The sequence below is a fragment of the Furipterus horrens genome, unplaced genomic scaffold (genome assembly GCF_987537825.1).
Source record: "Furipterus horrens unplaced genomic scaffold, mFurHor1.1.pri manual_scaffold_8, whole genome shotgun sequence".
NCBI classification, from domain to species: Eukaryota; Metazoa; Chordata; class Mammalia; order Chiroptera; family Furipteridae; genus Furipterus; species Furipterus horrens.
Window position 1 is genome coordinate 110390769 of NW_028327178.1, and position 19865 is coordinate 110410633.

General features: G+C 68.6%; 2 protein-coding genes and 1 long non-coding RNA gene across 7 annotated transcripts; all 3 read left to right on the top strand.

The window, feature by feature from the left end:
• Nucleotides 1-232: 232 nt before the first annotated feature.
• On the top strand, nt 233-2653 carry MRGBP (MRG domain binding protein). 5 transcript variants are annotated; one of them, XM_090285351.1, is made up of 6 exons: nt 233-448; nt 662-783; nt 1465-1546; nt 1796-1870; nt 2011-2213; nt 2446-2511. In XM_090285351.1, the coding sequence occupies exons 1-5, from the start codon at nt 301-303 to the stop codon at nt 2178-2180; spliced, it is 597 nt and encodes a 198-aa protein (XP_090141477.1). In that variant the 5' UTR covers nt 233-300; the 3' UTR covers nt 2181-2213; nt 2446-2511. The 5 variants fall into 5 exon arrangements, with proteins under 5 accessions (XP_090141477.1, XP_090141476.1, XP_090141478.1 ...); XM_090285350.1 differs by lacking the exon at nt 2446-2511 and having other exon boundaries at nt 2011-2429; XM_090285352.1 differs by lacking the exon at nt 2446-2511 and having other exon boundaries at nt 234-448; nt 2014-2429.
• Nucleotides 2654-6566: 3913 nt separating this feature from the next.
• Nucleotides 6567-13362, top strand: OGFR (opioid growth factor receptor). The gene is made up of 7 exons (XM_090286640.1): nt 6567-6796; nt 8968-9036; nt 9801-9879; nt 10650-10728; nt 10994-11060; nt 11447-11595; nt 12116-13362. The coding sequence occupies exons 1-7, from the start codon at nt 6632-6634 to the stop codon at nt 13104-13106; spliced, it is 1599 nt and encodes a 532-aa protein (XP_090142766.1). The 5' UTR covers nt 6567-6631; the 3' UTR covers nt 13107-13362.
• Nucleotides 13363-17145: 3783 nt separating this feature from the next.
• LOC150003797 (uncharacterized) lies at nt 17146-19501 on the top strand. The gene is made up of 4 exons (XR_016512687.1): nt 17146-17274; nt 17817-17888; nt 18467-18520; nt 19466-19501. It is a non-coding gene; the product is annotated as an uncharacterized LOC150003797 (long non-coding RNA).
• The last annotated feature ends 364 nt before the right edge of the window (nt 19502-19865 follow it).

Genomic DNA, 19865 nt, shown 5'->3' on the forward strand with positions numbered 1-19865 from the left:
GTCAACGGGCTTTACCCAGCGTCGTGCAGCGATCGCCGCAACCTAATTTAGGACGTTTCCACCCCCCTCCCCAAATCCGCTCCGTTTCCGGAGGTCCGCGGGGTCGGGCCGCGCTGCGCTGCGAAGCGGACCGCCAGGGGGCGCTGCGGGCGCGCGCCGGGACCGACCCCCAGCGCGCCTGCGCCGAAGCCGCGCGCAAACCCGAGAGCAAGCCCGCCGAGCGCGCGCCCCGCGAGTGCGCCTGCGCGGAGCCCGGGGCCCCGCCGCTCCCGCTGGGGGCTCGTCGCCGGGCGGTGGGCCATGGGGGAGGCCGAGGTGGGCGGCGGGGGCGCGGCGGGCGACAAGGGCCCGGGGGAGGCGGCCACCAGCCCAGCCGAGGAGACGGTGGTGTGGAGCCCCGAGGTGGAGGTGTGCCTGTTCCACGCCATGCTGGGCCACAAGCCCGTCGGTGAGCGGAGTGCCGCGGACCCGCGTGGGGGCGGGGCGGGGCGGGCGGGCAACGGCCGGGGGCGCGCGGCCGGGCGGGGCCTCCTGCAGCCACCCCGCCCCCCTGCACCCGCGCCTGCTGCACCCCCACCTCTGCCCCCTCTTTACCCCGGACGCACGGACACCTCCCATCTCCCCGCGCCCCTGGACCCCAGCTGAGCCCTTGCTCCCGCAGGTGTGAACCGGCACTTCCACATGATCTGTATCAGGGACAAGTTCAGCCAGAACATCGGCAGGCAGGTGCCCTCCAAAGTCATCTGGGACCACCTGAGCACCATGTACGACATGCAGGCGCTGGTGAGCAGGGCCCCGCCCTCCGCAGCCACCCCACCTCCCCGCCCGTGGGCGGGTCCTGGCCTCGGAGAGCCCGCCGGCCCCGTGGGGACCAGTCATTACGCGAGGCAGCGCCCGGGGCTGCAGAAAGCACAGACCCAGGGGTGGCGGCTGGTCCCCGGGGCCAAACCCGCGTTAGGCTGGTGGTCCGTGACGGTCTTTCCGGGGAGATGACCCGGGAGCGCAGCGGAGGGCAGTGCAGGGGAGGCCCCAGGATGCCGTGGGCAGGCGGGTGCCCGTCAGGTTAAAGTGAGGGTGATGGCTCCTGCTGGAACCGGGTGGGCAAGGCCCCAGGCCCCGCTGGCCTGCCAGCCACCCTGCCAGTGTCCTCGGCGGCTGGGCTGTCGCTGCTCTCTGAGTGCGTGATGGCCGCTGCGGCCGCTTCTGCGCCTGCAGGCACGTGCCACCGACCCAGTGTTCCTCCCCGGCGGGCACCGCAGTGGCGCCCTCCCTGGGTCTGTCTGCTGTTCGAGAAGGGGGACAAGCCACCCTCCCTGCTTTGCACCCAGCCAGGCAGCCGCCAGGATCGCTTAGTGCGCTCCTTTGGGTGCTCCTGAGTTGGCTCTTACAGTAGTTCGTTACTTGCTAAAATCATGGTGTCTTTTTTTGTTTCTTAAACCAATGAAACCCTCTATTTGCCATCAGCATGAGTCTGAGATTCTTCCGTTCCCGAACCCAGAAAGGAACTTCGTCCTTCCGGAAGAAATCATTCAAGAAGTCCGCGAAGGTGAGACTCGGGCGAGGCCCGGTTTGGGGGTTAGGAAAGGCAGAGGGTGTCCCGGGGAGGCCATGAGTGTTGGGGGGAGCGGTGAGGGGGCCTGTGACGCTTGGCCCACCTGGACGGGGGACACATGCTCAGTAGCAGCAGGCGGCTTGCATGGCCGGGTACCGCGCGTGCTGGCAACATGGGAGCAGCCCCTGCTGGAGCCACCCACCGGCGTGGGCCTCTGGTGAAGGGCCGCTGTGCTCCCCACAGGGAAAGTGGTCATTGAGGAGGAAATGAAGGAGGAGGTGAAGGAAGACACGGACCCCCACAACGGGGCCGACGACGGTAAGCGTGCAGCCCGCCCCGTCCCTCTGCTGGGGCCCCAGGGACACGGCACCCATCCCTGGCAGGGCCCCCACAGGGCGCAGCGCAGGGCCCGGCCTGTATCTAGTCCGGTGCAGCCACAGCTGCTCTGTCTGGTCCAGCAGCTGAGAGGCAGCTTCCCTCTGCTCGGGCAGGAGCCTCACCGGGCCTGGACGTCGTGCGCGCGGCCAACACCACGAACGAACCTCGGGGCGGCCTCGGGCGCCGGGCGGGCCCCGTCAGGTGGACTCGGTGTGCGGTGCCGGCGATCTCAGTCCAGCACAAACCCTGAGTAGCAAAGCCGGCTCTACCGTGCGGGACAGGCGTGAGTGGCGGCCGGGGCGGGTCCTGCAGCCGAGAGCGCGGCGCCCGACGCCCCGACGGCGGGCACCTGCTCAGGAGGACCCGGCGCCCTGCGGGCCGGGCGGGCGCCCCCAGCGCAGGAGAAGCTTGTGGGTTCAGAGCGTCCTACGTGTAGATACGGATTTTTAACTGAACAGGAAGATGAAATAAAATTCTGGGTATTCTGTTTTCAGCCCAATGATTTTGTCTCCCAGTTTTTTCATCTTCAGGAAGCTTGGGGAAAGCAACTGAAAAGTCCGGCAAAGACAGAGACAAGAGCTCCGCGGACTTGGGGGCCAAGGAAGGGGCGGACAAGCGCAAGCGCAGCCGGGTCGCCGACAAGGTGCTGACCGCCAACAGCAACCCCTCCAGCCCCAGTGCCGCCAAGCGGCGCCGCACGTAGATGCCCCAGGCAGGGGGCAGGCAGCCATGGTCACCGGGCTGCCCGGGGTCGGGTGCCCGGCCCCTGCGGTCTGCCGGGATCCCGGGGACTCTGCTGCGCCCACTCACCACCTGGAGCCTGGACAACCCAAAAAGCCGGGGTCGCCGGCCTGGCTTGACTCTCAGTGCGCTTTGCTGTCAGTTCAGCGGCACCCAAGCTGCCGCCCGCGTGGCAGAGACCTGGCGTAAGGAGCCATTAAGCCCATTGTCCCCCCTCTCCAAGGAGCACCTGTCTTCCCGTTGGTCCACCTGTCAGTCCACCACCGCTCCTTGCTCAAACGACTGTGATCTCGGGAGAGAGGCCATCGCACCGCACACGGGGGCCCCTCCGTCACCACCTGAAAAACTGAGAACTGGATATTTGGCCCCATTCATTTGTACTGTAACGATGTATATAATTTGGTTGATATTTCACTATTTAATTTCTAAGAAGCCTATTTTACTAGCGTTTTATATGAAAAAAGTACTGCAGAAGTTAAAAACCTGTGTTGTATTTTTTCCGAAATACTTTGTTTTAAGGTAATGACCACTGAGATACTTTCTGCTCAGCTTTTATATGCCAGACACAGAGTCTGTGGTTATTTTTGTATTGCCGAGGGACTGGCAGACAGACCAGACGCGTGTGTGGAGGGGCGGCCGGACGGGGCTGAGCCCCCCGCGAACATTAAAGCGCAGAAAAGCAACCTGGACTCGTGTGGTGTTCGTGCCAAAGTCAGTTACCTTTTGCTGCAGCGGGAAGTGTTTATTTTTCAAGATTGATAACTGAAGCCTACACTTGTAGGTGTACTTGACTTGATACAATGTGGGCACAAACTAACGGACCAGTGGTGACCTGTGAACACAACAGGCCCTTGGATACGTGTTGGGGAGCACGTGAGGCAGAGCTGGCACCTCCTTCCCACCGGACAGCCACGTGCGCCTGGGCCTGCGACGCAGCCAAGGTCCGCCCAGTGACAGAGGCAGGCACCCTCCCTCCTGGCCCGCCGCCACGCCCGACTTGCTCACCCCGACAAACACTAGGACACGGGATTCCTGCCCCCTGCCCAGCTTCCCGTCCAAGGCTGGCCTGCACCAGCCCAGTCCCTTCGAGGCCTCGAAGACGTCGCTGGCGGCCCGCTTCCCCAGCAGGCCGATGGCGCTTGGCACAGGGTGTCTTGTGCTGGGGTCTGCTGACCTCGAGCAGCGGGTCCCAGCATCCGCCCTACGTGGGAACCTGCAGCAGAAGCTTGCACTTGCAGGCTTTGGGGCCCCGCGGGGCGCGTCTCCCCCAGAAGACCCACAGCCCGGTCACAGCACCCTGCTACTTGGAGCAGGAATCTAGATAGCCGGGGTGGAGCCGGGGGCTGCCGCTCGGGGCACACATGCTGCTGACGTTTCCCGTGTGAGATGAGGTGCCTCCCGTGCGGCCTGCGTCCAAGCGCTGTACGCACCACACACACCCCAGCAGCCCAGGTGCATGGGCTCTGTCACCTTGCCTTGAAGCAGAGCAGCAGTGACTTCAAGGGAAGAGAGCAGAGGCCTGTCTTAGAGAGTTCTAGAACCAACTGGGGGAGGCCACGCCCCCACCCCCTTGCTGTGTCCACCGCCTGCACTCGGTGTTCACTCTGCCCGGCCCTGGCCCTGGGGGAGACTGTCCACATGCAGACAGCCCCGGGGTGGCACATGCAGCAGGAAACGCCCACCTGAAACACATCTTCAGGGACCTCGGAATGTGCTGGAAAAGCCTAGTCAATAAACCAAACCTGCCTCTTTGGATTACTTAGCATTTTACGGTACTTGGAGAAGTCCCCACACTGCCCAGCACCCCTGCCCTGGGCAGACCCAGCTGCCCCCGGCCCCCTGTGGTCCGTGCAGATCACACTCCCAGGCACCTGTGGCATTCGATGTCTCCCAGCCCAGGGGCCCGATCTGTGACACGGGGTCCAACAGATGCCCACTGTGTAACGGGGACCCTGCACCCGAACACGGAAGCAGAGCGAGTGTGGGGCTGACGTGAGGCGGGGGCCGCAGAGAAACGCCAACGCCTGAGCCCACGGAACGAACAAGGGAACACGGTCCACGTGCAGGGCGGCGCTGAGCTCAGACAAGGAACCGGCAGCGGGCAGCCCCGCGTGCAAGGACGCCGCGGGTGGGGACCAGGTGGGTGTGGCCTCGGCACTCCCGGCCCCGGTCCAGCTCCCCATGGGGGATCCGGAGGGACAGCAGGCCCCCCAGAATTGTCGAACACATACTGCGCGGCAGCAGGGTGCCTCCCCCCGTGGCTGGCTGAGTGGAGGTGGGCGGACTTGGCCCAAATAGCACGGCCACAGCTGTTTGTGCCCGAGGAAAGCGTCCGAGCAGGTCTAGCCCGAGCCTGGCTCCCTCAGCCCGGCCCCAGCAGGGCCCTGGCAGGAGCCTCGCCGCCTCTGGGCGCACGTGGCCTGCAGCCCTGAGCCCACAGCGGGCGTCCCCGGGGCCCCAGCCTGTGCCCGCAGCAGAATCTGGAGGCGGGATTACCAACCCCTGGCCACCCCAGGGCGAGCTCGGTGCAAACCACACAAACGCGCCTCAAGGGGCAACTGGCTGCGGCCGTTACTCCCAGAGCAGCAGCTGGGCAACGTCTTCAGAGCAAGCGTGGCCCCGGCTGCTGGTCCGGCAGCTGGTCTGTCCTCCCGCACGCTCTGGGCGGAGCAGGGGCAGAGCCTGCCGACCCAGGAGCTCCCAGACCGGCCCCGGCACCCCACAGCTCCCTCAGGGGCTCCCCGCCTGCCCAGGGTCTTTGAAGGCAGCGAGGTCAGGCCTTGGGCTGGGCGCCCCCTCCCCGCCCCAGAAAATCTGCCATGGCCATTTCTGGTGGACGACTTGCAGAAACGCCCAGAGCCCCATGCCTTTGGGGGCGTCCCCACTGTCCTTGTGGAGAGTGGGGGGGCTGTGCCCGGGCCCCAGCCAGGAGGGACAAGGCCCAGAGAGCCCCCGTCGGCACTGCACCGAGGCCGGCCGCCCACCGGGCTCCGTCCTGCTCCCGGCTGTCACCAGCTGCCAGTACAAGGAGTGTCCCCGTCCCCGGGCCCAGCAGCCTGGCCCCTGTCGCCGGCTCGCAGGGCAGGCGCCCGGATCTAAAGCCAGACTGGGGTTCCAGCTCCCGTTTGCAAGAACGCGGAGGAACAGCGGTCACAGCCGCACCCAGGGTTCATTTCGAAGGCTGAGTCGCCCCCTTTGCTGAAGCTCTGCCCCCCAGCAGAGGCCAGAGGCAGAGCTTAGGTGAGGGGCCAGCGTCCCTGGGGAACCCGGAGCTGCAGGTCACTTTCGGCCGTCGGAAAGCGGCCCCTCCCGGCCCCCAAGGGGGCGCGTCATGGCGCGGCCTGTGCTGAACATCCCCAGGGGACCCCCGGCCGCCTGTGCCCCGAGGTCGCGGCCGCGCGGACTCTCAGCTCCTGCAGACACTTCCGCGGCCCGAGGAGGCAGCGGCCGCTGGGAAGGGCGGTGGCGGGGCCGCGGCCGTGTCCGTCCTGCCGCCCCGAGATGAGTTCCGTCCGGCGTCGGAGGGGGCCGCAGCCTCTGATGGGCCAGGTGGCACCGGGGGGCCTCCTGAGGGGACCCTTCTAGGGGGGAGTCACCTCCGGGGGGATGTTCACGGGGGGGCAACCTGCAGGCGGCACCCTCCTGGGGCGCCCTCCGAGGACATCCTCTGGGGGACATTCTCGGAGGGGAGAGCCTGGGGGGCCCTCGGCGGGGGCCCTGGGGGCGGTCCCTGGGACCAGCTCCCCGCGAGGACTCCCGGGGCGGTGCCGGCGGTGGGGGACCGTCCCCCAGGGGGCCGTTCCGGGCGCGGGAAGACGGACGCCCGCGCGGGGGCGGCCGCGCGCACGTCCTTCCGGGGCGGGGCCCCGCCCCGCCCCGCCCCGCCCCGCCCCCGCGCTTCCTTCCGGGCTCCCTCCCGCTTCCGGCGGAGCGCGGGTCCCGCCGCCGCCGCCGCCGAGCATGGACGACTCCGACTGCGACTCGACCTGGGAGGACGACGAGGAGGGCGGCGAGGGCCCGAGCGCCGGGGGCGGCGACGACGGCGAGGCGGGGGCCCCGGGGGACGCGGAGGACGAGGACCCGGAGGACGAGGGGGAGGAAGAGGCGCGGCCCCGCGCGCTGCAGGTGCAGCCCCCGCCGCGAGCCCGCGGTCCGCACCCCGTCATCCCCGCACCCCGCGCCCGGGGGAGGCCTGCCCGGCCGCCGCGGACTGGGGCGAGGGCCCTGCTCCGGGGAAAACCGTCTCCTTCCCCGGAGCCGGGGGCGCAGGCCCCTCTGGGACACCCGGCTGGGTCCCTTTCCCGACCCCTGGCCCCCTGGAGCGCCCCTCATTCTCCGCTGGACACCCTGAGAGCGGCCCGTGCGGGGCGCCCCCACCCCGTGGGGATCCGGCGCCGCCCTAGGACCGGCGCCCCGGGACTGGATGTGCGCGGTGGGGACATCTCCTCGAAGGGAGGCCCCGCACATCCTAGACCCCCTGTCCGTGCTCTGGGGTCCCCTCCGTGCGGGCCCCCTCCAGGGTGCTGCCGGCCTCGCAGCCTCTTGGCGCCCCCCGGAGAGCTCCGCGCCCTGCTCCCCGAGCTCCAGGACTGCCCCTTCCTCCAGGCGGCCAGCCCTCCCGGTTGCCGCACCTCTGCTGCTCCCCACGGAAGGGGGCGGGGGCGGCCTTCCGCCCTGGGCTCGGAGGCCGGGTTCACGGGACCTGCCTGAGCCGGGGCCGCTGGCCCGCCCCTGCCTGCTTGTCCTTAGCGGACTGGCTCGCTAGGTCGCCCTCACTGGGCTGCGGTTGCCATTGTTCCGGCTGGGGTCCTGGGAGTTTCGGGGGGCGGGTGCTCCGAACGGTGGCCGTCACCCTGTGTCCCAGCCGTGTTTGGGTCCGGGCGCCTTGGCACTGTGTCTAGACTCCTGAACGCACCTGCGTGGTCTCTTGGGTGGGTTCTCCCAGAGCAGATGGCAGCGCTGGTTTCCAGGTTCCTCGCAGTGTCTTGAGGGGACAGGGAGAGGGACCTGGGCTGTCCCCAAGGCCAGGGGCCTCGGCACAGCCAGTGTTTCGCGACGGGTTCCTTGGGGAGGCAGGCGGGGCCGTGCTCAGGTCCCAGCGTGGAGTCGCAGCGGGAATCTGGTTCTGCCCCCCAGCAGGTGCCGGCAGGCGGGGCGAGGCTGAGGTGAGGGGACGCTTCCCGCCCACAGGCCCACGGGCACGTGCACCTGTCGTCCTGTGAGGTGCCCCTACCCTGGGACCCCTGCCTGGCTCTCCCTTCTCGGCCCCCAGGCCCGAGCTGCTCCCAGCTGCCCTGCCTGCCTCTGGCCCAGGGGCAGGAGAAACAGAAACCTACAGAGAACTTCGGCTGCGTTTCGGTTTTGTTCCCTGGGCCTTGGCCAGGAGAAGAGTCGCCTGCTGGCCCTGGTGCAGAAGTCGGGCAGAGAGGCAGCTCCAGACCCTGGCTGCAGTGCAGACATTGAGGGGTCTGGGAGGTTGGGGGCGGGGTCGAGCCAGGGCACACAGCGGTGGGCCTGGCTTCCTGACCCCTCCAGCAGTTTGCTCCTCTCAGCTGTCCCCTCCTGTCGCACCCAGGAGCTGTCTGTCCTGGCCCCCCACCCTCAGTCAGGCAGCTGGGTCAGCCCCACCCACCCTGCGCCCCCTGCCCTTGTAACAAAGGGTGTCGGCCTGTGTTTACCTGGCATCCTGCTCACCAATCACCTCCCATCTTCCCAGGACCCCAGAGTGCTTGGCCTGTCGAGACAGGGCTATGGGGGCTGAGAGGGCTGCGAGGGCAGCGAGGAGCCTCTGGCTTATGGCAGGGAAGCCCCCAGCCGCACCTCCAAAGGGGCTGGTGGCCCAGAGACATGGGGTCTGGTCACTGAGCAGTGGGCTTGGGCTGGATGGGACTGGCTCCCTGGACCTTGGACCGTCATTCCTTCATCAGACCTTGCGACAGGCATTGGGGGCCCCTATAAGTGGGGACCTAGCCTAGTGACAGCTTAGAGTACAGCACAAGGAGGAAGTGCTAAGAAAGACGGGTTTCCTAGGAGACGGGGCTGCGGCCGGCCAGAGGCCAGCGGGGTAGCCAGCTGGTTAGCAGGGCTGGAGCTCGGAGGGCGGCACCCCCAGGGTGTCCACGTGGGCTGGGGGGTCCAGAGGGCTGAGCAGGGGGCAAGCCGCCAGCTGCTGAGGGCCCCTCTGCTCCTGTTGACACGTGGCGCAGGTCTTGCTGTCCCCTCCAGGATGGGGACTCACGGGGTGGGTCCTGCTTGCGGGCCTCCAGGGGGTCTCATCCCCTCTCTTCTCTCCCCAGTCTAGGACGACAGGGTCCCGAAACTGGCGAGCCGTGCTGGACACACGCAGGTACCGCCACCACTACCCGGTACGTGGCTGCCCGGCACCCCTGCGCCCCTGCAGCCCGCCTGCCCGCCACCCCTGCGCCCCTGCAGCCCGCCTGCCCGCCACCCCTGCGCCCCTGCAGCCCGCCTGCCCGCCACCCCTGCGCCCCTGCAGCCCGCCTGCCCGCCACCCCTGCGCCCCTGCAGCCCGCCTGCCCGCCACCCCTGCGCCCCTGCAGCCCGCCTGCCCGCCACCCCTGCGCCCCTGCAGCCCGCCACCCCTGCGCCCCTGCAGCCAGCCTGCCCGCCACCCCTGCGCCCCTGCAGCCCGCCTGGGCCAGAGCCCTCTCGCCTTCCCCCAGACAAGGCCAGCGGGGCCGTGTCCCTGGGCGCCCTGCCACTCTGTGCTCAGCGTCCTCGCCTTCACAGGCGGTCCTAGTGCCAGCTCTCGGCACCCCCCCCCCCCCACAGGGGTCTCCTCTCGGGCTCAGCCCTGGCCCTCTGCCCCCCTGCCCCCATGAGTCTCAGGCAACCCTGGGGCTACCTCTGGGTGCAGAGGAGGGGACGCACTAGCACCAGCTCACACTGGTGAGGAGGGGAGCCGGGGTTAGAGGTGGGCGCTGCCCCCAGGGGTGAGGGGCTGGGCTTGGGCACATGGGGGCCTGGAGGTTTTCTGGCCGAGAGCAGACAAGGGGCCGTGAGGTCCCTGGCCCTCCGCCAGGAACACTGTAGTCGGGGGGGGTGGGGGGCGTAGGGAGGCAGCCCGTTTCTGCTGGTGTCCCGACCGCGGCTCTCTCTGGCTCTCCAGGACTTGACAGAACGGGACAGCAACGGTGACATGCCGAACCTGAGCTTCTACAGGAACGAGATCCCGTTCCAGCCCCATGGTGCGTGCCTGCTGCTCCGTTCTGCGGGGGCCTGGGCTGGGCCCGGGGCTCCCAGGTAGCCCCACAGCAACCCCTGGAGGCTGCTGCGGGGACACCAGCCCCCCACCCCCTACCACTTGGACCCACAGGCAAACTCTCTGTGATGGGCCAGGCAGGAAATACGTGGCTTTGCAGGCCCCATGGTCTCACGTCACAACTGCTTGGCTCTTCTGCGGTAGCGGGAAAGCCACACTGTCCACTCACAAGTGTCGTTTTTACATTTTTAAATGGTTGGAGAAAACTTAAGGGTATTTTATGACTTGAAAACGATAGAAACTTCAGATTTCAGTGTCCACGAGTGAGGTTTATTGGAGCCCACGGGCTGCGGCTGTTTCCCTGGGCGGGAGCCGCGGAGCCCACGCGTCCGCTCGGCCTCCAGTATTCATGCCTGGCCCTTGGCAGAAACGGGGTGCGTGGGGGAGACCAGGCGGCAGGGGGTGCTCCGCTGAAGGTTCTGTGTGAGGACAGCCCTGCTAACCAGCCACAGTTTAGGGGGCAGTGGGGACCCCTCCTGCAGAGACAGGGGCAAGACTGGGAACACTCGCCCCACCCCAGGCATAGCGTCCCTGGGGTCTGCCCTCGGCCGGCACTGAGCGCGTTCCCAGACCGCTAGGGGCTGAGGGTCCCGGTCAGGAGCGCACAGCTCCGCTGTGCAGTCCGGGGCCTCGGAAAGGGTGAGGGGACAGGGCTTCGGGTGGCTGCACACTGACTTGTGCCCACGGGGCCGCCAGGCTGCTTCATTGAGGACATTCTCCAGAACTGGAAGGACGACTATGAGCTCCTGGAGAACAATCACTCCTACATCCAGTGGTGAGCGGCGGGCGCGGCCTGAGGCCCGGGCTGGGGCGGCGACGGGTGCCCCCGCCGCAGGCACACGGGGTGCTTCCCAGAGCCGCACTGGGTGCTTGCCGTGGGCACTGCGGGCTCTGTGGCCGAGGGAAGAGCTGCCCGCCCCGCAGGCTTGGGTCCTTAGTCCTGACCAGCCTCTGGGGCGGGAGGGCGGTGGCCGCGGGTGTGCCCACAGGGCCGGGAGCCCGAGTCTGCCCCTGACGGGCCTGTGCCTACCCTCCCACAGGCTGTTCCCTCTGCGGGAGCCGGGGGTGAACTGGCACGCCAAGCCCCTCACGCAGCGGGAGATCAAGGTGAGCTGGGCCTCTGGGCGCCCCTGGGGAGCCTCCTGCAGCGCAGGAGCCAGAAGACCCCGCCCCCCAGTGATCGTCCCTCCAAAGGGGTCCTCACCTCTGCCCCAGGCGCTCCGCACAGGCTGCAGGGAGTCCAGGGCAGGAGCGGGACCCCGCTGGGGGGATCAGCAGCGGGGAGCTGGCGGCATCTCAGGAGTGAAGAGACGGGAACCCCTCTCAGGGCTAAAGCAGCACTTCGGGCCCTGGTGACTGTAGCAGCTCAGAGCAGAGACAGCTACGCCAGCGGGCCCCTTCGCCCTGAGATCCTGAGTCCGGTCGCAGGGAGGCCCTGGCCCGCCTGTCATCTGCGCCGGGGAAGCCCTGACTGCTCCCGGGGCTGCTTTCAGGAGTTCAGAGGCTCCGCCGAGGCCAGGGAGCGGCTCGTGCAGGCCTACGAGCTCATGCTGGGCTTCTACGGGATCGAGCTGGAGGACCGGCCCAGCGGCCGGGTGTGCCGAGCACCGAACTACCAGGAGCGCTTCCAGAACCTCAACTGGTGAGGGCCCCCCACCCCCAGCCGGCTGGCCGCAGTTAAGGAGGAAGGAGCTGTGCTGGGTTGCAGGCAGGGGTCCCAGGAGCACTTCTGGGGGACGGGGCAGAGGACTGAGGCTCTGTGCGCCTCTTCCTTGCTTGCAGGGTGGGGGTGGTCCCTACTGATAGGGTGAAGGCCTAAAGAGATTCTCACTGGTCAGTGGCCTCGGCTGTGCCCCACCCCCCACTGGGCGCGTCCGCTTCACAAGCACAGCCCCTCGCGCCCGCTGAGCAGCACGGGGTCGGGTGGGGGCGCAAGGGGTGAGCCTGCCCTTGGCACAAGTTAGAGGGGCCCCTTCAGACCCTCCTCTGGCCGTGCAGGGGGAGGGGGTGTTCCATGGGGCCGAGGGCCAGCCCCCTCCTCCAGGACAGAGGGCACGTCACAACCCCTGCCTGCCCCGGGCTCCTGGAGGTGGGCTGGGGAGAGGAGGGCGGGCCTCGGCTGAGAGCCACCCACCGGCGCCCTCTGCGCCCCCGCCCCGCAGGCGCAGCCACAACAACCTCCGCATCACCCGCATCCTCAAGTCGCTGGGCGAGCTGGGCCTGGAGCGCTTCCAGGCGCCGCTGGTGCGCTTCTTCCTGGAGGAGACGCTGGCGCGCGGGGAGCTGCCGGGCGTGCGGCAGAGCGCGCTGGACTACTTCGTGTTCACCGTGCGCTGCCCGCGCCAGCGGCGGGCGCTGCTGCGCTTCGCCTGGGAGCATTTCCGGCCGCGGCGCGAGTTCGTCTGGGCGCCCCACCACAAGCTGCGGAGGCTCAGGCTGCACTCTCCGCCCCGGCCGCCCCCGCCTGCCGCCCCCAGCGAGGCCGAGGGCAGGGAGAGCCCCGGGGACCCCGTCCTTGAGGCCGGTGCCTGCGGACCCGGGAGGGGCGAGGTCAGGGACAGTGTGGCCGCTGCCGGCCCCCAGCTGCCAAGCACTGAGCCCCAGGAGGAGGGAGTGCAGGAGAGGGACGGGGGAGAGGAGGCGCAGAGCCCAGGGGAGGAGGGGCCACAGCCGTGGAGCCCCACGGAGAGCAAGAAGAGGAAGCTGGAGGTAAACCGGCAGGAGCAGGCCGCGGGGGACGAGGCCCCGGGGGACCCGGGCCCCCAGAGTGCCTCAGAGGTGGAGAAGATTGCCCAGAACCTGCAGGGCTGCGCGCTCAGCCAGGGCAGCCTCGGGACGGAGACCCAGGAGACAGGCAGCCAGGAACCTGGGGAGACTGAGCAGCCCTGCCCCCCGCCCCCAGGGTCCAAGGAGGCTGACGAGGAGGTGAGGAAGCGGAGAAAGGTGGACCAGGCTCTGGCCCCCGCCCAGTCCCCTTCCCGGCCAGGGAGCCCCGAGGCCGGAGTGGGCGAGAGCGGGGTGGAGGACGGGTTGGAGGGCCAGGGGGAGCCGGAGGAGGGTGCCCCTGAGAGCTCTGCCACCCGAGTACCTGCCTCAGACCAGAAGGTGGGGTCTGTGCAGGCGGGGCTGCCTGCCCAGCCCCAGACGCCGTAGGCGAGGGGCTCTGGTGGGCGTGTCGGCCCGGTCCGCCCTGGGGAGCCACGTTGCCAGCTGTGCCCAGCGCCCAGCACCGGCCTCTCTCCCCGGCTGTCTCCGCAGCTGCGGGAAGCACAGAACTCCAGAATCCGGACCTCGACCTCACCGCTGCCTCCCTCCCCGGTGCCACTGACCCTGGCTTTGTTAATTGGTCCCTACGGGTCTGGGGGTGGGAGAGGGGCTCATTTTCTTAAGTCTGGTGCCGAGGCCTTTTCTGAATAAACTCATTTGACTTAGAGCGCCTGGCGTGGGCAGTGCCCTGTGGGTGACCGGGATGAGCTGGGGGCTGTTTTCACGAGCCCTCCGCCCTCAGGACTGGCCGACACCTCTGCCCACCATCACTCATGTGGGCACATGCACCCCACCTAACGCATCCCGACCACACACACCCCCAGGGCCCCTGGGCTGTCTTGTTGCCAGGTCAGGAGTAAGTTGGGGGGCTCAGCACCCTCCCTCTGAGTGGGTGAGGGGAAGGGCAGTGCTGGGGGTTCCCAGGGTCTGGACCACGGCCTTTGCCTACCCTGATTTGGGGTACATTTTTGTGCCTTGGGAGCAAACTCAGCAGTGTTCTCTGGCCCTGGCCCTACCAGCACCCCCCCCCCCCCCCCCAGTTGACCCTCCACACCAAGGCACAGCCTTCCAGTCTGCTATGGGCACAGCGCGTCCTGCAGCAGCTTTGCCCCCCTGGGCTGGGATCCTCCCCTCCCAGACCCTGGTGTGAGGGGACTTTGCAGAGGGCCACACACTGGCCTTCGCACCAATCAAGTGACGAAGTGAGGTGGGGGAAGGGGGCCTGTGATCTGGGTTCTCCCCATGAAAAGCACGGTTGATTTTGATTCAGTCCTGCTCTGGGAGGGGTCAGGCGGGGTGCAGGGTGTGCCTCGCAGAGGAAGCCATTTGGAGGGGAGAGACCCTGAGTTAAAGGCCACCCGTGTTGGGGTGGGGCAGGGGCTTGTCCTCGGTTCCTGCTGCGGAGAAACAGCAGCTCTGTGGGCGTGAGGCGCGGCTCGGGTTCGGGTGGAGAAGCTTGAAGCCAGAGGAGACCCCACTGGAGCCGCCCTAGGGACAGGCAGATGGCTCCAGTCCGGTGGCGCCGCGCCCGCAGCCTAGGCTGCTGCAGCGGTGGGGCTGGGGGGCCCGGGCAGCTCCCCTGCGGGGAGGGCCTTTCCCGGCAGCAGGGTGCGGGGGGCTGCTGGGGCTGCGGAGCAGGAGGCCAGGTGCCGGGCGGCTCCCCTGGCGGAGGTGAAGGCTTCCTCCGGGGCCGTGTGCCAGGAGGGAGGGGCTGAGAGCGTGGGCTGGGGTGCGGGTGGGGCTGCTCTCCTGCAGCCCCCTCCCCGCGCCCCGCTGTCTCAGGTCGTCCTAGGACGGCTCAGCCGCTGGAGCTCAGCGGCCGCCCAGCTTCTCGGGGCTCTTCCCCGTCACGCTCAGCCTCCGCCACTAGAGGGTGCAGTGGGGCCGGAGGGGCAGCCGCGCTCCCGCCGATGGTGAGACCGGGCTCGGAGCCAGGTGCTGCCCCGCGGCTCCCTTCCCCGGTTCTTCCACCGCCGCCTCCGTTTGAGTCACATCCCCTCACAAGTTGCGGGTTCCCACCTGTGGACACGAGGCCGACAGTGTGTGCCACCACCCCGGGGGCGGGCCCAAAGGTGACCCCAGATGCTGCCCCTTCCCCTCCCGGGGTGGGTCATCAGTTTGCCCAAAGGCAGGGACCCCCGAGCTGCCCAGGTGGTGGGACGGGAACCGCTGACGCCGGCCTCAGGGCGCCTGTTCCTCGCGGTTCCCGCTCAGGCCCCGTGGGGGCCCCCGCTTCGCTCTCTCCCGGGATGAGGAATGCCAGGCGCAGGCCGGCCTTTGCCATCGGGGCTCCTGCGAACAGACCACTGTGTATCGAGTGTGGGGCCGGGCCGTGGGGTCGAGAGAGCAGGCATGGCCCTAGACGTTTGCCCACGGCGGGGCCCAGGGCTGTGGGGGCCTGTCTGGGCCCTGGTATGGGGTGCGCACACTCTCTCTGGGGGTCTTCCTGAGCCTTGGGCAGCCGGGGTCCCAGTAGGGCCTGGGGAAGGGGGGCAGCTTCCGCATCCCGCTTCTGGAAGGAAAGCCGCCCCTTCCCCAAAGGAGCCCTTCAGTGCGAGGCCCCGCCACACCCTGGGGGCGGAGCAGGGCAGAAAAGAGCACCTTTCTGTCCCGCTAAAAGATGTGTGTGCAGCACACCAGTCCGGGATAATTTTAACTCAGAGGCTGGCCAAAAAAATGCCACTTGCTGCTCTTTCCCGCGGGCCCACTCGGCAGGGAGCGCGGGCAGCGGAAGCCCCCGCCCGCCCAGGTGGGCCCGGATGAATGGGGGGCTTGTGCGCAGCCTGAAGGGTGGGAGCTGGCGACCCGCCCACCGCCCGCCCCGCCCCCCGAGCCCCGAGCCCCAGCCCGGCCGCCGCCGCCAGCGCCGCTCAGAGCGCGCGCAGCCATGGCCGGAGCCCGGACCCTGCTCCCGCTCCTGCTCGGGCAGCTCCTGGCCGTGGCGCTGGTGACCGAGGCGCAGGTGAGCTCAGGGCTGCAGGAGAGCTGGGCCCCACCAGGAATGGCGGGCGGGGCGGGGGGCTCTGATGTCAGGCGTGGAGCAGCGCAGCCTGGGGAGACTCGCCGTCCCCGCCGCCCTGGCCCGGCCAGCGAGCGAGCCTGGGACGGACGCCGACGGTCAGCGCAGAGTGGTCGCAGCCCCCAGGCCGAGCCCCCACGGACGCCGGGGCTGCTCAGGACGAGCCCAGGGGGCTGCCCGGTCGTCTCCAGGCTGGAGTCCAGCCACGCCAGGGCTGCCGCCACCACAGAGACACACAACGTCGCCTTTGTTCCCCGAGGCGCCCCGCGGGGCCGGACGCAGCCCTTCCGCCCCCCGCACCCCCCCCCCCCCCGGGCTGCACAGATGAGGCAGCAGACACGGCCATGGGGGTCGTAGGCCCCAGCGCCGCTCAACGCGGGAAGAAGGGACGCCCCACGGGCTGAGCAGGGACCCACTTGAGGGTTGGGGTGAAAGGTCCCAGGTGGCTGACGACATTTCTCCATTTCAGAAAATGGGGCCTCGAGGCCCCCCTGGCCCCCCAGGGCCCCCTGGGAAGCCGGGCAAGGACGGCATCGATGTGAGTTGGGAGCGTGGGAAGGCCCCGGGACGGTTCTGTGGGGTTCTAGCTCTGGGCCCCCCCAAACCCTCCCCGAACCCCCAGGCCTGATGGAGAGAAAACTAAGTCCCACTTCCCAGGGTTGGGTGACGTGGGGGCGATGAGCCAGCACCCTCGTGGGATGTGAAATGGGGCAAAGGCAACCCTGTCCTGCCTGGGAAGGGGGTCACATCCCCAGAGCGGGGGCGGGGTGACTGGAAATGTGGGTCCCCTGGGACCCCCGCGCTCCTGTGTTCTGGGGTTGTGGGTGGGGGTGCAGGGCCTGTCCTCTGCCTGGGGCTGCGGGGGGGTGGGAGCCAGCCTTGCAGGGGGCCAGGCCTGTGCTGCGGCCCCCGTAGGTGCCCTGTGCCAACAATGGGGAGAGGCAGCTGACACCCCACAGCCTGCCCGCCCCCACCCAGCCACCTCCACGAAAGGCAGGGGCCCCTCACCAAGCCTCCCCCTCAACCTGGACCCCGTGCGTCTCCCACCGGGCACTGGCCTCCCATTGGCTGCGCAGTGGACTCCCAGGCCAGGCCGGCCAGGCAGTCTAGGCCGGCTGAGGACCTGCCATTTAAAGCCCTGCCCGGCGGGTGTGGGGGCGGGGCAGGGGCAGCCCCCCCTGACTAGGTGGAGCAGGAGGCCCATCAGCCGCCCGCAGCCCACTTCCTGAAGCTTCACAGGCCAGTGGGAGGCTAGGGCTTCAGGATGTGTCCCCCTGTTTCTGGAGATCATGTCCCTGAGCCTCAGAATGACCTCCCAAAGCTGTGTGGGCCACGCGGGTGCTGAGCCCAGCCTGTCCAGCCCGTCCCTCTACCAGTGCCCGCTTGTGCCTGGCCCCGGAGGGGAGGTGCCCCTAGGTGTGGACCAGTGGCTGAGAGGCTCCCATCTGGGGTGGCTGCTTCAGGGGACACTTGGTCACAGAGCGTGTCTCCCCTCTGCAGGGAGAAGCTGGTCCTCCGGGTCTGCCTGGGCCCCCGGTGAGTGCCCTGGCTGTACTGGGGCGGGGGCGGCCCCTTCCAGTCTGGCGGGAGGGCAGCCTAGGACAGAGGGGTCATTGATACCCCTTCCCACCGCACTGGGGCCTGGCAGCCCAGCAGAGGCCTCAGAGGGCTGAGCCAGGAAGAGGGTGAGGGGGTGTGTGTTTGGGATTCTGTGTGTCTGTGGGCAGGTTCTGGCTGTGAAGCTGTCTGAGGGCCAGGAATAGAGCCCTGCAGGGTAGCCGGTCAGCGGTCCTGCTAGTGAGCTCTCCCAGGGCTGTTGCGGCCAGGAATTGGGGGTCCCACAGAGGGACCACCAGCCCTTAGCTGGGGAGGCGGAAGTGTCCAGGTGGGTGTCCTATAGATGTGACCAGGTAAGGGGCCTGCTGGAGAGGGCAGTCCTCCTAGGGCCAGTGTGTGGTGGGCAGGCGACCCCAGCTGAGTAGGGCCCCCAGGACACAGACAACCCGCTTGGATTATGGGGTGGCGCCCTGGCTGGAAAACATCTGATTTCTTCCACCTGCCTCTGCCCTCCCCCACAGGGACTGAAAGGGGCTTCGGGGAAGCCAGGGAAGCCAGGAGAGGCCGGACTGCCAGGGCTGCCCGGCGTGGACGTGAGTGCACCACCTCCCCAGGGCCCCTCCCTGCCCCCCCCCCCCCAGCCACACTCCCCTCCAGGCCTGGAGGGCTTCCTCCCCAGCCCCTGGAGTCAGCGATGATTGCTCTCCTCCGGCTGGGCCTGCCCCCCGGCACCCCTGCAGGGCTGCCTTGGCCTTGATCCTGGAGCCCAGTCTGGCCTGGCTGGCAGGGGACAGAGCCTGCCCACAGCACAGGTGAAAGTGCCAGCACCTCCTGCTTATCTGGGGACAAACGCCCATTACCCAGGGCCCTCCGAGCTCCAGCTTTGTGTCCATCGGTCAGCAGGGGCTGGAGGCCCGGCCCAGGACGACTGAGCTCCATGAGGACTATACGGTCTGAGAGGGGGCCCTCCTGCCTGCCCCGGGCGTGGGCCTCCCGCTGGCTGCCTGGCGGCCAGGGCGATGGCCAGGAGGGAAGGTCCCAGGCCCAAGGTGTCCCCTGCAGCTCTGGCCTCGGCTTCGTTAGGGAAGGGCCTTGGCTTGTTCTTCCCCACACATGGGAGGGGGCGCGATCTTTCCACGTGACCCCTCGAGTCCTTCGCCTCCCTTCCCAGGGCCTGACCGGGAGAGAAGGACCGCCTGGACTCAAGGGCACTCCCGGAGAACGGGTGAGTGCCGGTCCCGTTCCCATCCTGGGGGAGGCCGGAGCCCGGTGGCCAGGCTGAGATTCCAGGAGGAAGCATGGGGCTGGCGGCTCTGAGGGCGGCTGCCGCAGCTGGGACTGTGAGGCCCCACCCTGCGGGGGCTGCAGGAGAACAGCCCCCCGCGGTGCCCTCCCTGTTCCACGCCCAACTCCAGTCCGAGCTGTCCCAGCATCCAGATCGTGCTTGGGAGGCTGGTGTGCTTGGGGGTGACTGACCCCATGTGCCCCCCTCCTCCCCGGCTCCGCCCCTCCCACCCTGTCTCTGTGCCCACCCGAGGGGCCCGCGGTCACTTAGACTGTGCCCCAGCCAGACCATCATTTCCCGAAGCCCAGTGCCTGACCCACCAGTGCCTCTCCGGGAAGTGTCCCCAAGCCCAACATGCTGCCCCCTTGCCCTTGGGCCGTGACCATCCCCCAGCCCTGGGACACAGGGCACAGTCATGCCTGCGGGATCTCAGCCATAGGAGCGCTGGGGACAAGGAGAGAGCGGCTGCTGCGGCCGTGGGACGTGGAGGGTGGGGGAGCCCCAGGCCTTCTGCAGGGAGCCTCCATTGGTGGGGGGGGGGGCACGCGAGGAGAGCGACCTGTAGTGCCAGGGCCACGGCTTCGGGGTGCTAGGCTACAGGAGGACCAGGCCTGGCGGGCAAGCAGGGCCCAAGGCTCTGGGGTCCCTCCCATCGGCCGAGGTCTCAGAGACCTCTGAGGCAGGCTATCTGGAGGGCTTCCTGGCGGAGTGGGTACAGGCCACTTGGGTGTCAGAGGTCCCCCCATGCCCAGGGCCTCAGTCCTCTGTACAATGGGGCCCACTCCTCAGAGGAGCTGCAGGAAGGGTTTGGGGGGAGAACAGGTTTACAAACGGGGGGGGTGGGGCTGTGCCTGACTCACCCTGACAGCCGGTTTCCTTCTGCAGGGAAGTCTGGGCCCCCCGGGGCCACCTGGGCTTGGGGTGAGTCCCGTTGCTCTGGGGGGGGGGCGTTGCTGAGGAGCTGGAGGGTCTGCCGTCCTTCTGGGATGGTCCTGGGTACTGTCTGGGCGGGTCCCCTCTCCCAGGGGGTGGGGGAGGCTCTCCTGCACCAAGGCCCCCCGAGGTACTCTCCCCCACACCCACCTGGTCACCCCGGGGAGGGGGGCTGGGAACACCCTCCCGTCCCCAGCAAGCTCTGACCTTGTTACTGGCTTTGCAGGGCAAAGGACTCCCCGGCCCCCCCGTGAGTACCCACAGCCCTCGTGGCCCCCACTGGGCATGCCCACCACACCCAGCTAGCCTGGCTGCCAGGTCCCAACCCAGGGCTGGGGCGGGGCTTCTGTGG

What these genes read in the sequence shown, in the direction of transcription:
- MRGBP (XM_090285349.1), top strand. Translation starts at nt 301, where the DNA reads ATGGGGGAGGCCGAGGTGGGCGGCGGGGGCGCGGCGGGCGACAAGGGC. An exon ending in GCTGGGCCACAAGCCCGTCG is followed by an intron (nt 449 to 661) that starts GTGAGCGGAGTG and finishes TTGCTCCCGCAG; the next exon opens with GTGTGAACCGGCACTTCCAC. An exon ending in TGTACGACATGCAGGCGCTG is followed by an intron (nt 784 to 1,464) that starts GTGAGCAGGGCC and finishes ATTTGCCATCAG; the next exon opens with CATGAGTCTGAGATTCTTCC.
- OGFR (XM_090286640.1), top strand. Translation starts at nt 6,632, where the DNA reads ATGGACGACTCCGACTGCGACTCGACCTGGGAGGACGACGAGGAGGGC. An exon ending in CGCGGCCCCGCGCGCTGCAG is followed by an intron (nt 6,797 to 8,967) that starts GTGCAGCCCCCG and finishes TTCTCTCCCCAG; the next exon opens with TCTAGGACGACAGGGTCCCG. An exon ending in GGTACCGCCACCACTACCCG is followed by an intron (nt 9,037 to 9,800) that starts GTACGTGGCTGC and finishes CTGGCTCTCCAG; the next exon opens with GACTTGACAGAACGGGACAG.